A 14,715-nucleotide genomic window follows, 5' to 3' on the forward strand; every position below is an offset into this window, starting at 1 on the left:
TGTTAGACAACACAATGAAGCTAATGATTTATGTATAGCTATCCCAGTAAGTTTATGAAATACACATAATAAAGTTGATTTATTTATGAATTCATTTGCCTAAACATTTTATGCATGACAATAACTCAGATTTCTTCATTTTAAGAGAAATCAACTGGATTTATGTAGGTAACTTGCAGAGTCCCCCGGAAGGCCGAACTTAGAAAACAAGCAGGCAGTGGCCAGGACCACAGCCCAGAGCCAATCAACCCATGTCATGGGGAGGACTTTCCTGCTACTGCGGGATCCTGGAGGCTAACACAGTTCTGGCCACTGGCACTGTTGCCCTTGCAGTTCCTGAAAACTGGAGACTGCTGATGCTTCTGCTGCCTCCACCATAATGGGCTTTCCCCTGTCCCTCCTTCTTTGCATTACCAACTCCCAGTTCCTAGCCTGGAGTTAGTTTATCTGATTGGTCAAGCCTGAGTTACACATGCCAATGCATTAACTGTGACAAAGGCTGGAAAAGCATGCCTTGGGCCTCTGCGGCCTCTGCCACACGCTGTGTATCATTCAGAGGTAGAGTTTGCCATACCTATGAAGGGCTTCAGATGCTGGGCAGCCAAAAGCTGGCAAGAGTCCATTACATGCAGCTACTATGTGCCAGGCCTGCATAAGGTGCAGAATAAGGGTTAAGATATCATGAAAAATACACAAGTATTAGAGAATTCCATGACTCTTGTCTCAAATGCATCAGAGGAAGGATCCTGAGATCTTACAGGCAATAGGATAATTATTTTGCACTTTTTGGGACACCTGGGTGGCTCAGCAGTTGAGCATCTGCTTTCGGCTCAGGGCGTCATCCTGAAGTCCCAGGATCAAGTCCCGTGTCGAGCTCCTTGTGTGGAGCCTGCTTTTTCTTCTGCCTATGTTTCTGCCTCTCTGTCTCTCTCTGTCATGAATAAATAAATAAAATCTTTTTTAAAAATTATTTTGCACTTTTTACTTCTCTTCTCCCTTCAAATATTTAGCCCCCAGTATACCTGTGAGAGTATGTGGCATGCAGACACACCATCCATCATGCATGGTCAAGAAACTGGCTAAAAGTATGAGCTATGAGAGAATCCTTGATACCATTGCAATGGCTGGCATTCAGCAAACAATTTGTAAATATTTGATGTCAATAAAAACTTGATATTCCTCCTGCAGTTTCTGTCACTAATTAGGTAGCATCCTGGTCAAAGCAGAATGTTGTGGATTTAACAGTTTACTCACATGACTATTTGGACACAATATGCTAAGCCTACGTAGTGATTCCTGCAGACCTTTTTTTTTTTTTTTTTTTTTTTTTTTAGCATTGGAAGGTACTGGACAGGAGTTGCTGCCCCAGGGTAGAAGTGTAGTCGGGTCCTTTGAATTTTTAATAAAATATCATTTCTGGGGGTGCCTGGGTGGCTCAGTTGGTTGAACGTCAGTGGAATGTCTGACTCTTGACCTTGGTTCAGGTCTTGGTCTCACGATAGTGAGTTTGAGTCCTGTGTTGGGCTCTGCACTTGGTGTGGAGCCTACCTGACAACGACAACAACAAAAATTCATTTCTGTCATCTCCACCCCTAGTGTCTAGGGTGTGTGGCTTGTCCTTCAGTCAAGATCAGAAAATCCATTCTTCTGTTTTGAATAATGCTCCATGGAGCTCTCAACTACAACACAACAGAGAAATATTTTCATCACTCACATCTCAAGTTCTCAGCTTTACCCCTATGTCAAGTATACAGATTTGTAATAGATTCTAATATTGTAAACACCAAGCAGCCCACGAGAAGAGTTGTTCATATGTAGAACATTGGTAAAACTGCCTCGGAGCTCACCATCCATCACGTTGCTCAATGTTCCTATTATAGTCAGCATTCTTTTGGTTGCTACGGATAGAAACTGAGGTCAAATCAGCTTGGGCAAAAGAGGAAGGTATTTGGCCACATAGCCAATTCATAGGAAGGGCCGGGATGCAGCAGAGACTGTGGAGAAAAGGAACCAGGGCCTTGAATGTAGTCAGTGTTTCTTCAACCCTCGCTTGGCTTATTTCTCAGGTGGGATTTCTCAGATGGACTTCTGCCACATGGTTGGGGGCTTGCTTCTTGGTAGCTCTGAAACTCACTTCTCTTTGGTTGGTTCCGGAGAGAAACTGAGGGGCTAGCTTCAGTTTGAAAAGGAAAGACTGGAAAGACTGATTGGCTCAGCTCCATCCAATTACCCAATCCTAGACCAATCACTATGTCAGGGAAGTGGGGTGCAAGGATCAGCCCAGTTTAGTTTAGGAATCCAAGGTTAGCCAAAAAGGGTATGGGGAAGGATCGGTGAGAGGAGAGATATTGGTAAAAAAGGTGAGAGTTTCTATTTGAGCCACATGATTTGAGTGGGACTTGAGAGAGCATTTCCCCAAAGGGGAAAGCATTAGACAAAAGGAAAAATAAATGTACATTAAAGAGGGATAGTAAATCCCAGTTTACTTTGTTTTATTAGCTAACTTATTGTACTTCTGTCTTTGCTTTGGCTATCAGGAGGCTCAGTGCCTGAGCTTACTTCAGCCTAGGTTTCAGTGATATATTCTCCTACTTTAATTACTTAGATCTTATCTTCTTACTTTTTGTTGTTACTGGTTTGTATTTTATAATAACCTCTGAAGCTTTAGTATAAGCCACTTTAAGTTCTTTTGCTCTTTTGCAGAGGCCTTTTTTTTTTTTTAGTAAGCTCTAGACTCAATGTGGGATTTGTACCTACAACTCTGAGATCAAGAGTCACGTGCTCTACTGACAGCCAGCCAAATGCCCCTAGAGAGGCCACTTTTGCATAAAGATAAGTCTTCCTTGCTATGAAAAAAATATCATTTAGGCAACCTTCCTATCCTCTGCAAGCTGTAAGAGTAGGCATTCTTTTATTACATCTAACTTCTGTGGAAAGCTTTAAGGCCACAGTAGTTACAGGAGTGCTGATACTGCTCTGACTTTAAAACACAAACCAAAAGTTGCATCATAGCTCTTTCTGAGGTGACACTCAAGGATCTACAAAAATTACCCACCAGCAGGTTTGCGTATAATGTATCAGGTCCGGGGTCTAGTAAGAATTCACTGACATTCAAGAGATCATGTGTCACGCAGAGCAAGCTCAGGCTTGTCAGAGGTAGATGTCAAGGGCATTTTGTTATGTGGGGGAGTAAGAGGAGGGGCAGATGCCCAGTGAATAATTCTTGAAAGGTGGGGTTAGGGATCACAGCACTTTGGGTTGATTGAATGAATACATGAATGGATAGATAAATGGAATTTCACTAAACCACTCTACTAGATATTGAGTTTAGAAAGATTAATGAATTCTGATTTCCTGTTGACTTCAAAATCAATTAGAGGAGAGAGACAGGCAAATCAGTGTTTCAGTACAGAGATAAGTACTGTGATGGAGTTCTGCTTACAGAAGGGGCATTAAATCAGACTGGGGGAAGAAGCAATCAGAGGGCTTCCTGTGGAGGCAAGAAAATATCCTGTAGCTCCAAACTTTTATTTCTCCCAGCTCAACCATGATAGCAGAGAATTCTCTTTCCCAGTAGTTCCAGAGAAAGTTCTAGAATTGGCTTCAATTGGACTGGCTTCTTCCTATGCCCATCAGTGAACTGATCCCTGCAGTATGGGAGACTAGTATGTGACTTGGGACTATGCTCACTCCTGGTTTAAGAGGTGGGGCTAGCTCCATCCAAACCTCCTAGACTGATACTGGAAGAGCGATAGTTTCCCAAAGGAAAATTTGGGTATGCCTACTAAGAAGATTAGGAATGATGTTGGACAGGGAAAATAAGAACTGCTTGTTATAACCTTGTAGTTGAATCATTGCTGAATCCTGGCCATAAGCGTTTGCTGTTGATGATGTTTGTGATTGATGTTCTAGCCTGCTTGATCTTGCAGGACAGAACAAGCCCTTCTTCCTGTTATACATTTGGATGGGCTGCATTACATGGCATGCTGAGGCCTCAGCAAAGGTCCAGTGGGGCTGGGAGTGACTCTGGTTCTATAGAAACATAGCTAGAGCTCTGGTCCCCAAAGAGTCCATGTGCAATGTCCTTGAGGAGTGCTAAACTTGAGCAAAGTGTTTGGCAGAATGCAGTTCTTTCAGGACTTGATTTTTAGATTCAGGTGGGGGCATCTCTGGGGTTCTAGATCCTCTGTCAGTTTGGAGCACCCTCAGCCAGCAGCTGGGGGCTCAGGGTGCTGACTTCAGGCCCCAGGTAGAGATGGCAGCATGTGGTGAGTCATGTCTCTAGAAATGGCCATGAACCCCCAAATCCTTCTTGGAAGTCTCCCCTCCAGATATGTGAGATTCACATGTGAACAGAGAGATAAGAACAGAGAATTGTCCACTGTTTATTATTAATGGGGCTTTGGCACCACATTCTGCTTCAGAACTCCTAGCTCTAATGCACTATTACTTGAATATAAGCTCTAGTGGCCATATCTATACAGCTAATCTAGAGAAAGACCTAAAAGGCCAGCATGAGGCTAGCTTCCGTATGAGGCTGCGTGCCGCACCCCACCCCCAGTTTGGGAGCAGCCTTAGGCCTCACAGAATTCTAGGAGGGTTAGATCTCAAAAGGTAAAAGGGAGAATCTATAGGGAGGGAGGATTTTTCTTTTCTTTTTTTTTAAGATTTTTTATTTATTCATGAGAGACACACACACACACAGAGAGAGAGAGAGAGAGGCAGAGACACAGGCAGAGGGAGAAGCAGGCCCCATGCAGGGAGCCCGAAGTGGGGCTTGATCCCGGGTCTCTCCAGGATCAGGCCCTGGGCTGAAGGCGGTGCTAAACCGATGAGCCACCTGGGCTGCCCAGCAAGGGAGGATTTTCAAGGGCACGTGTGTCCCAGCACCACAGTTAGTTATTTCTTTGACATGGAATGTTGTGCAATCTCCTCCTTCTCAGGGTGAGCCAAAGGAGCTTATGTTAGAAAGTAAGGTGGGATCCCTGGGTGGCGCTGCGGTTTAGCGCCTGCCTTTGGCCCAGGGCGCGATCCTGGAGACCCGGAATCGAATCCCACGTCGGGCTCCCGGTGCATGGAGCCTGCTTCTCCCTCTGCCTGTGTCTCTGCCTCTCTCTCTCTCTCTCTCTCTGTGTGTGACTATCATTAATAAATAAAATAAAATAAATTATTAAAAAAAAAAAAAAGAAAGTAAGGTGACCTCTCCTAGGGCATTGGTTCTTAAACATTGGATTGCCAAAGAATTATGAGTGGAGGTTGGAGGAGCCTAATAAAATTCATATTCCCAGCCCCATAGCCAGGGATTTTGATTCAGTAGGGTCTGTAGTGGGTAGAGTTCAGGATTCTGCATACGTAACCCCAGGAATTCCAATGCAGGTCTCCAGTGAACATTCTTTGAGACCCACTGGTTTTGAGGCTAAGTGTCTGCAGGCCAGGGACATGGGCATAACTCTAGTGTTGGGGGACACTTGGGTGGCTCAGTTGGTTAAGGGTCAGACTCTTGATTTCGGCTCAGGTCATAATCTCAGGGTTGTGAGATTGAGTGCTGCATTGGGCTACACACTGAGCATGGAGCTGCTTGAAATTCTCTCTCTCCTTCTCCCTCTGCCCCTCCCTCAAACCTGCTCACAGGCTCTTTCTCTCTCTAAAAAAGAAAAAAAAAAAACATAAGGCTTAGTGAGTACCTTAAGGTCAGATATGAGGCTGAACCAAATGTTTATGTCTTTTTCTTGGTTAGGAGTGGCAGGTGAAAATGTTTGTGCTCTCAGCTTAGAGGTCCTAGAGACCATCAGAAGATGACAACACTTCTGTTGTCATCCCATGCTAGGTCACCCCTGCATCTGCTCTCTACTTTTTTAGAGTAGAGACCCCTTTGGCCATCCAAATTGGGTTTATATCCAAATAATATTTTCTTAACATAGTGTTCATTGACCAGCACATAATTACTAATTTAAAAAAATTTTAACCAGCTGTAAACACTCAACATTTATATTCTTTCTTTCTTTCTTTTTTTTTTTTTTTTTTTTTTTTTGAGGGTGGTGAGCAGAGGGAGAGGGAAAGTGAGAATCCTAAGCAGACTCCATGCTCAGCACGGAGCCCAACAATGGGGTTCTGTCTCACAACCCTGAGATCATGACCTGAGCCAAAATCAGAGTTGGACATTTAACTGACTAAGCCACCTGGGTGCCCCAACATCTATATTCTTAAATAGAATTTAACTCAGTCAACCAACGTTAAAGCAATTCCAATGCCGAATGTCTCATTGATGCAGAGTTAGTTTCAGGTATAAATGGTTTGGTGAGAGGATTAGAGGAAGTATAGAGGAGAGGGCAGCATGGGGGGAGCTAGCCTAGGAATGAGATAGTGGGGATGGTTGAGGGGGTACTGGTCTACGGGCCTGTGATTGGAGTTAGAGGTATAGGAGACAGGGGGTTCAGAGGCAGGTGTGGAGGCCCAGGGAAGGGGTGAACTATAGTAATGTTGGGCTGGGTGAAAGATTCTGAGTTGGTAACATTTAGGAACTGCAGAGGCATGTTAGCACTCATCAGAGGTCGAAGTAAAATGTTCCAGTGTGGCTGTGTCCTTTTCAAGCTCCAGGCCCTGGACTTGGGGGTGTGATGGGAGTTCTCTATGGGGATGGAGGGCACAATAAGACAGGTCTCCTTGGCCTGATTCTCCCAAGGGTGTTTGATAATTTTGGAGGGACAGATTCTTGTTTAAGGCAAACACACAGGGATTAGGAAGGACAAGTTCATTTGCTCATTCATTCACTCATTCATTTTCTCCCCAAATATTTACTGAGTACTTTTAGGCTCCAGGCACTGTTTTAGCCCCAGGGATACAGAGGTGAGTACAGCACAATCCGTACCCTCAGCTCATGTTATAGAGGGGAGACAGTTGCTAAACTAGTTAATTTCAGATTGTGGCGGGTTATAAAGAAAAATAAAGGAGGTGAAGATATTAGGGAGTGACTAGATTTGGGGCAGCATCAGGGAGGGCCTCTCTGGGGAGGTGACTTCTGAGCAGAGACTTGAATGAAGTGTGAGGAATAAGGCTGGCAGAGCTCGGAAAAGAGTATGGCTCAAGCTATGTTTGGGACCACACCCTGACTTCATTCCAAAACCTATGGAGGTTTTTATGGCTATTGTGGGAGATAGCTCACTCGCCCAACCTCTATTTTGGGATTGGTTAGTGACTCATGACTCACTGCTGAGTATTGGGCAACTGGCTCCCTGCTTGAGACTATTTCTATTATAAAATGAGGATCTTAATAGCTACCTCTGTTTTATAAGAATCTCATGAGAATTGGTCAGTGTCTGTCTAGAAAGTATTTTTTATTACATAGAAATTTTATTTATCTCGAGTATAAGCCAAGGAGTAAATAGCAACAAACTTAGCTTTGTTTCCAGAGAGGGAAACTTGGTCCGGTTCCCCCCCGCTCCAAAGAGAGCCTTGAACTCATGCTGATTTTCTTGGTTTCAAGTACACTGTTGAGCTCCAGAATAAGAGCCCAAAGTCCTAGATTCTCATCTCCATTCTATTGCTGACAACCTGTATGGCCTTGGGCAGTTCACTTAACTTCTACCTCTACAGTCTGTCAGTTATAAAATGGGTATAATAATCAAATAAGATACATTGTTTGTCCTACAAAGTGCTACAAATATAAACAGTAAGAGATTACTATTATTAAAGTGGAAATCTAGGGGTAACCCACCTTACAGAGGTTATATATTGTTCATGGGGTCCCAACTTGGCCTAAGTGTTTCCATGGACTGCCCATAAGAGCAGCAGGAGGCCTGAGAGTTTGGTCTATGAGAAGTATGTAGATCTCTTCTAGCTTCACCTGTCTGTATTCAGCATGATTGTGGCCCAGGAGAGTGTATTTAAGTGGTGGAAAATCAGTGACAAAGTCTTTGAGGAGAGCAGAGAAATGTTGGGACTTTGGGAGCTAAAGCAGGCAAAAAGAGCCCTAGAGAGAGGACTCTGTCTCTAGGGTACTTCCTTTCTCTCTCCCATGAACATTTACTGAGCTCCTAATATGTGACGGGCACCATGCTAATGTCTCTGGACGAGTCTGTGTGTAGCCATAGCCCTAACTCTATTCTGGAGGAGCAGTGGACAGCAGTGCAGGTGACTCTGACACCCACTTACCCAATAGGCACCAGGCCAAATGCTGACAAGTCAAGAGTTGCAAGGCAGAGTGTGATGGGCCTGCCTATTCCAAGTATCTCTCACTAGTCTGCCAAGATTCCTCTGATCTGGTCCAGAACGCCTTCCCTTAGTAAGTGCTGGGTATTGTGCTAACCACTTTGTTTATATTATCCTACTTATTCTTCCCAACAACTCAGTGGTGTAGGGACTATTATAATATCATTTTACATGGGAGGACACAGGTTTGCTCACGTGTACAAAGTCAGAGTGTAGACTAGACCACAGCCCTCTTTGCCTTCCAATAGCAGCCCTGCAGGCTCTTCCTCCTACCCTCTTCTAGGCCCCTGGAACCTCTTTGCTTATGTGCACATCCACTCACACACACAGAAAGCCAGAAGTGTCTGAGAATTTACCTACTTGTGGGGAAGCCCATAACTAAGACTGTCAGCAGGTGCTAGAGAATCACAGACCAGCCTCTTTGTCTCTTGTGGGGACAACTCTGGAGTGTGTTCCCCAGCGGTCCTGTGCAGGATCAGACAGAAATTGCTTTCTGGATGACTTTCGTCTTGCGTGGCCTCCTCCCTCCCCCTGTCTGTTCTTCTTATACCCCTAACGCATCACTAGCCCAAAAGGGGTCAGCTTCTGGATAATCAGAATTCCCACTTGGACATGGGCTGAGCTGGAGCAAGATGTTATTCAGTGACTGATTCCAAGAGAGAATTCAGAAGCTGTGTCTAGCAGTGACAGCCTGATCAAGAGTCCAGATGATACCAGAGACCCCAATAATTATGTCACATGAGAAATACATAGGCTTCAAAAGAGCCCCTCAAAATGCAAGACACTGAATTAGACAATGTATATACTTATCTTACTTAATATGAAGACATCTCTCTTGTGGACTTTGGACTTTTACAATTTTCATTGGAATGTTTGAGATCATGTAGATTCAACAAAATTCACCTTTTCCTAATCTTAAAATCACATTGTAGGTGAAATAGCATTTCTAAATTTTACCTTGGTAGGACTCTGTTAATATGTTGTCTTAGTTTGTGAAGCTTCATTTGACCCTATCATCACTGCCCATCGTCTCCTGCCAAATGTCCTGTTTTCCATATTTATGTGGGTGATATTCACTTTACCTCCTGAGACGATTACAGATCTGGGTGATGCTCTAGAGCTGTGCTACCTTAATCAAGGTGCCACTAACCGCATGCAGCTATTGAACATTTGAATTATGACTGGTCTGAATTGAGATGTGTTTGGGTTTTTTTTTTTAAGATTTTATTTATTTATTTATTTGACAGAGAGAGAGAGCGAGCACAAGCAGGGGGAGTAATAGGGAGAGGGAGCTTAGCAGAGATCCTGACACGGGGCTTGAACCCAGGACCCTGGGATCATGACCTGAGCCAAAGGCAGATGCTTAATCAACTGATCACCCAGGCCAAGGGATGTGTTTAATGTACATGAGGGATTTTGAAATCTCAGTGTGGAAAAAAGAATGTAGGTTATCTTAATAATTTAAAAATATTTATTACATGTTGAAATAACATTTGAGGTATATTGGGTTAAATAAAATTAATTTTATCTCCTTTCACTTTTTAAAAACATGGTTACTAGAAAATCTGAAATTATACATATGGCTTGCATTATATTTCTATTGGGTAGTGCTTCTCTAGGGACTCAAAGAAAGGGAGGTTTAGCAAGTGAAGTTGTCCAAATCTTGGACAGGCTGAGCTGGGAAGAAACTGCGCTTGCTATGATGGCAGAGTTCTTTATGGGATCAAGAGGCAGCAAGGTGAGTCGTATGTGACACTGTTTTAAAAGGCACGAGGTTCTATAGTTGGCTCTGTGTGTCTCTGGCCAAGAAGATTTATGGCTGACAAAAGTGGCTTGTAAATCAGTCATCTGCCCAAATGACATCATTGCCCTTCTGCTTCCAAGTTGGGATTTAGTAATTTTGCAGAATTCATATTTATTCTTTCTTGCTGTCATATTCTTAAGGAGAAAGAGGCCAGTTGAGGGAAGAGAAGAAGAGAAGGGAGAGAAGGGTGGGAGGATTACTGGAGGATTAAAAGGAGCTGGGAAAAAGGACACAAGGATACTCTAGGAGGAAGATCTCATTGGTTAAAACAGAAAGTTCCAAAAAGTCATCTAGTGAAGTGATTTCTCTCTCTTTTTCTCAGTCTCTTTCTTTCTGGGGATTTGTGACTTTTGATGTTTATAATTGTTCCTGGGAAACCAGAAGCAGTTACCTTTGTTTTGCAGATTAGGCAATGAGGGAAAAAATTGATGAGGGATTTCCAGAGATAAATAGGAGGTGTGGAGAAGGGAGGAGGAGCATTTACCCCTAAAGGTAAATCCCTCAGTGTTGGCAGGGAAGTCCTAGCTTGGGTAAATGCATGCTATCATCAGGGCTCAACCCTGGGACCTTCCCATTTCAAAGACTCGGTTGGGAGATAATGGCTCTGTTCATGTGTCTGACTTTCAGGAAGTCCAGTTGCTTAGCAGTATGGCGACTGCCTCAATTAGTATTTCTGGGGCAAGGCTTTGGCATTGTCACAAGCCTCCCAGCTCTGTTTGGGTGCAATAAATGCTTTACTCCAAAGGCACCTGTCACCAGCAAACTAAAGTGAGAACACACCTATTAAAAATGTTCTTTTTGAGTCCTGCTTTTGCTTATAAACCTTCAATGGCTCCCCATTGCCCACTGAATAAAAACCCAACTCCTGAGCCTGCCTCTAGTACCTCCCACAGTCAGGACCCAGATTATCTGTCTGGACTGATTTCTCCCCACCCTCGCTGATAGTCCCTGGGCTCCAGCCAAACCATGTGTCTGCTAAATTCTCTGCATTCCCCACACTCTTGCATTGACTTACTGTGGTTTAGTATCTATAAGTCCTATTCATAGTTGTTACATAGTAACATTTTCCTTCTCCATGAGCAGCCATCCCTGGCTACCGTAGCACTTTGTGAGTCTTTTTTGGCCCTCGTAGACTATTATTTGTGCGTATGTGCACCTGCTAGATTCTGAAGTAATAGGGACTGAGGAGAGACTGTCCGTATTAGTCAGCCCGGACTGTCATATAAAAGTACCATAGACGGTGGCTCAACAACAGAAATTTATTTTCTCACAATTTTAGAGCTGAAAGTCTAAGATCGGGGTGCCAACATGGTGGACTTCTGGTGAGGGCTCTCTCAGTTTACAGACAGCCACTGTGTGCTCATATAGCAGAGAGAGAGATAGTTTTAGTGTCTCTTCCTCTTTTTCTAAGGACACCAATCCTGTTGGATTAGGACCCCACCATTATGACCTCATTTAGCCTTAATTACTTCCTAAAAGTGCTATCTATATTGGTGGGTTAGAGCTTCGATATATGAATTTTAGAGGGGCACAATTAAGTCCAGAGACTGCCTGATATTTAAATCCCTTCCAGCTTTAGCCCAGTATCCTATGGAGAGAGGGTACTTAGTAAATACATGTACATTGAAAGAAATTGAATTCTAGAGCTTCTCAGTAGTCATTTTTATAACCTATGCTGTGCCAGCCTGTGGGACTACTGGAGTCTCACAGCTACTGGGAGGGCAAGAGAGAGTTAACAGGCTTTTGTGGGAATGGGACTGAGGGGATTGTCTCAACTACAACTATTAAGGATAAACTCATGAACATAGTATGGTAAGAATGTTGTGAGGCTGCTGTACATTCATAAGAGAAACTCCATCTAGTTTTTGTGCTAAGAAAACAGTAATTCTTCTGAGCATTTGGATTTGTTTTAAAATATATAACTATAAATATATATAAATATGTATTTATATATATATTTATAAAATTGTGTAACTGACTAGCTGATCTTTTTTTTTTTTTGCATTGGCCAAATGAGAGGCCCACCCATAATGACATTGCAGTTGGCACTTTTAGCCTCATTCAGGCTATCTTCATGTCTCCACTCATATATATATATATATATTTTTTTTTTCTAAGTGGCTTCACACTGAGTTTGGAGCCCAACATGGGACTTGAACTCACAACCCTGAGATCAAGACCTGAGCTGAAATCAAGAGTCAGATGCTTAACCAGCTGATCCACCCAGGCACTCCTCTACTCATATTTTTTTTATCTTTTCCCCCCTGCTTATAATTTATGCAATCATTATATTTTAGATACCTTTTAAATTTTTTTTAAATTTTTATTTATTTATGATAGTCACAGAGAGAGAGAGAGAGAGAGAAAGAGGCAGAGACATAGGCAGAGGGAGAAGCAGGCTCCATGCACTGGGAGCCCGATGTGGGACTCGATCCCGGGTCTCCAGGATCGCGCCCTGGGCCAAAGGCAGGCGCCAAACCGCTGCGCCACCCAGGGATCCCCTAGATACCTTTTAAATTTTCAAAACTCCAAAAATCTTTTCAGAAACATAGTAGGGCTTAAATGCATTTTAAAAATAAATAAATAAAAATTTAAATTAAATTAAATTAAATTAAATTAAATTAAATTAAATTGCTCATACATTTCCTGAGAAGAATCAACCGTTCAAATATTGAAGTCCAGGAAGCATGATAAATTCATATATGAGCTTGGCAGGGGGTGAAAAAAAATCTCTATTTCTTTTTTTTTTATTGGTTACATGCTTTATTTTTATTTTTTAATTTAAATTCAATTTGATTGGCAGCCCTGGTGGCGCAGCGGTTTAGCACTGCCTGCAGCCTGGGGTGTGATCCTGGAGACCCGGGATCGAGTCCCACATCGGGCTTCCTGCATGGAGCCTGCTTCTCCCTCTGCCTGTGTCTCTGCCTCTCTCTCGCTCTCTCTGAATGAATAAATAAATAAATCTTTAAAAAAACTCAATTTGATTAACATATAGTACATTATTAGTTTCAGAAGTAGAATTTAGTGATTTATCAGTTGCATATAACACCCAGTGTTTATTCCATCAAGTGCCCTCCTTCATGAGCATCCCCCAGTTACCCCATCCCCCTACCAACCTCCCCTCCAGCCACCCTCAGTTTGTTTCCTATAAGAGTCTCTTATAGTATGTTTCCCTCTTTTTTCATATTTTTCCTTCCCTTCCCCTGTGTTTATCTTTGTTTCTTAAATTCCATATATGAGTGATATATGATATTTGTCTTTCTCTGACTGACTTGTTTCTCTTAGCGTAATACCCTGTAGTTCCATCCACGTCATTGCAAATAGCAAGATTTCATTTTTGATGGCTCAGTAATATTCCATTGTGTATAGATACCACATCTTTATTTCTACTTATCTATTAGTTATTGAGATGATCCTTACAACAAACTTTTAAACACCTATTAAAATTCCTATTACAGATGAGAAAACTGAAGCTCATGGAGATTAACATTCTAAGTTCTGAGTTGATAGAGTTGGTGTTCAAATCTTAGTCTATCTCATGTCAAAACAACATCTTTTCCATCTTGTTCCCCTGCTTCCTGGATAGAGGCTAAATATCTTAAAGCCTAGTCCTGGAGAGGAAAAGGCATAGACCAGAGTCATGGCCTTAGGGAGTTCTGTCCTGAGATAAGGCAATTTGAGGCTCCCAGCTACAACTAGGAGCCGATAGACAGAGGTCCAGCCTCTGGAGTGAGAGACACTGGCAGGATCTCTTTGTGTTATTGGAGGGCATTTGAGTGGCCAGGCCAGAGGAAAGCTGGAATGAGGACTAAGAATGAAGTCAGAAATCCTGTTTTTGGGTACTAGTAGTTGAGAAAGTACAAGGAAGGCCTGGGCAGGGGAGAGACCCCATAATGCTCCCGGATAAATCTCCAGCACTTGAAGCCATTAAAGTAGTTCTTTCGGCCAGTAAAGTAATTCTAGATCCCACTAGCTTTGCCAGAAGGACTCCTGCTGTTCCTTCAGACCTGAGACTGCTTTAGGGACCACAGTTGGGCACAGCAATGCAGGACAGTTCAGTAAGTATCGATTAAATGTTTAGAGTGTGGCGGGTGCTGGAGGAACAGAGAGCAATCATCCCAGGATCCTGATCTTAGGAACCTTGCTGTTCCATGGAGGCAGATGGATGTGAAGGGGGTCTGTTTAGACCTAAAACTAAGAGTCATGGTAGGACTCATATTCACACCTTTCTCTTCCAGGGCCATGTTCTGCAATGATTTGAAGGAAAAGTACGAGAAGAGGATCATCATCAAAGGGGTTGATGCTGAGACCATGCACACTCTTCTGGACTACACATACACCAGCAAGGCGCTGATCACCAAGCAGAATGTGCAACGGGTCCTGGAAGCTGCTAACCTCTTCCAGGTGTGTGAACAAACAATCTCGATGCTCTCCTCTGGAGCAGGGGAAAGCAGCAACTCCTCAGAAATCTGCCTGGACTGGCTTCCAAGCTCGTATCTGGTGCACGCGCGTGCACACACTCACACACACACACTCTCTCTTAATTGGGCCTCTACTTACTTGAAAATCAGAAAAGGCTCCTTTGGAAATTTCTTGAGAGATGATGAAATGTGGCATTGACTCTTTAATACCATCAAGCCAGGGCAGCTTGGTGCCTAGAACCTGTACTTAGTTCTGGACTGCAATGACTACAATTTGCAGAA

General features: G+C 43.1%; 1 protein-coding gene across 3 annotated transcripts in view; it reads left to right on the forward strand.

Moving 5' to 3' along the window:
- KLHL6 (kelch like family member 6) overlaps positions 1-14,715 on the forward strand; it is a 109,826-nt gene that overhangs the window by 57,663 nt on the left and 37,448 nt on the right. For all 3 annotated transcript variants that reach the window (XM_072752584.1, XM_072752585.1, XM_026007240.2), the window contains one exon: positions 14,251-14,416. In XM_072752584.1, coding sequence (XP_072608685.1) covers positions 14,255-14,416 — 162 coding nt within the window. In that variant the 5' untranslated portion in view covers positions 14,251-14,254. The remainder of the gene's footprint in view (positions 1-14,250; positions 14,417-14,715) is intronic.

Source organism: Vulpes vulpes, chromosome 3, assembly GCF_048418805.1.
Source record: "Vulpes vulpes isolate BD-2025 chromosome 3, VulVul3, whole genome shotgun sequence".
Classification (NCBI taxonomy): Eukaryota; Metazoa; Chordata; class Mammalia; order Carnivora; family Canidae; genus Vulpes; species Vulpes vulpes.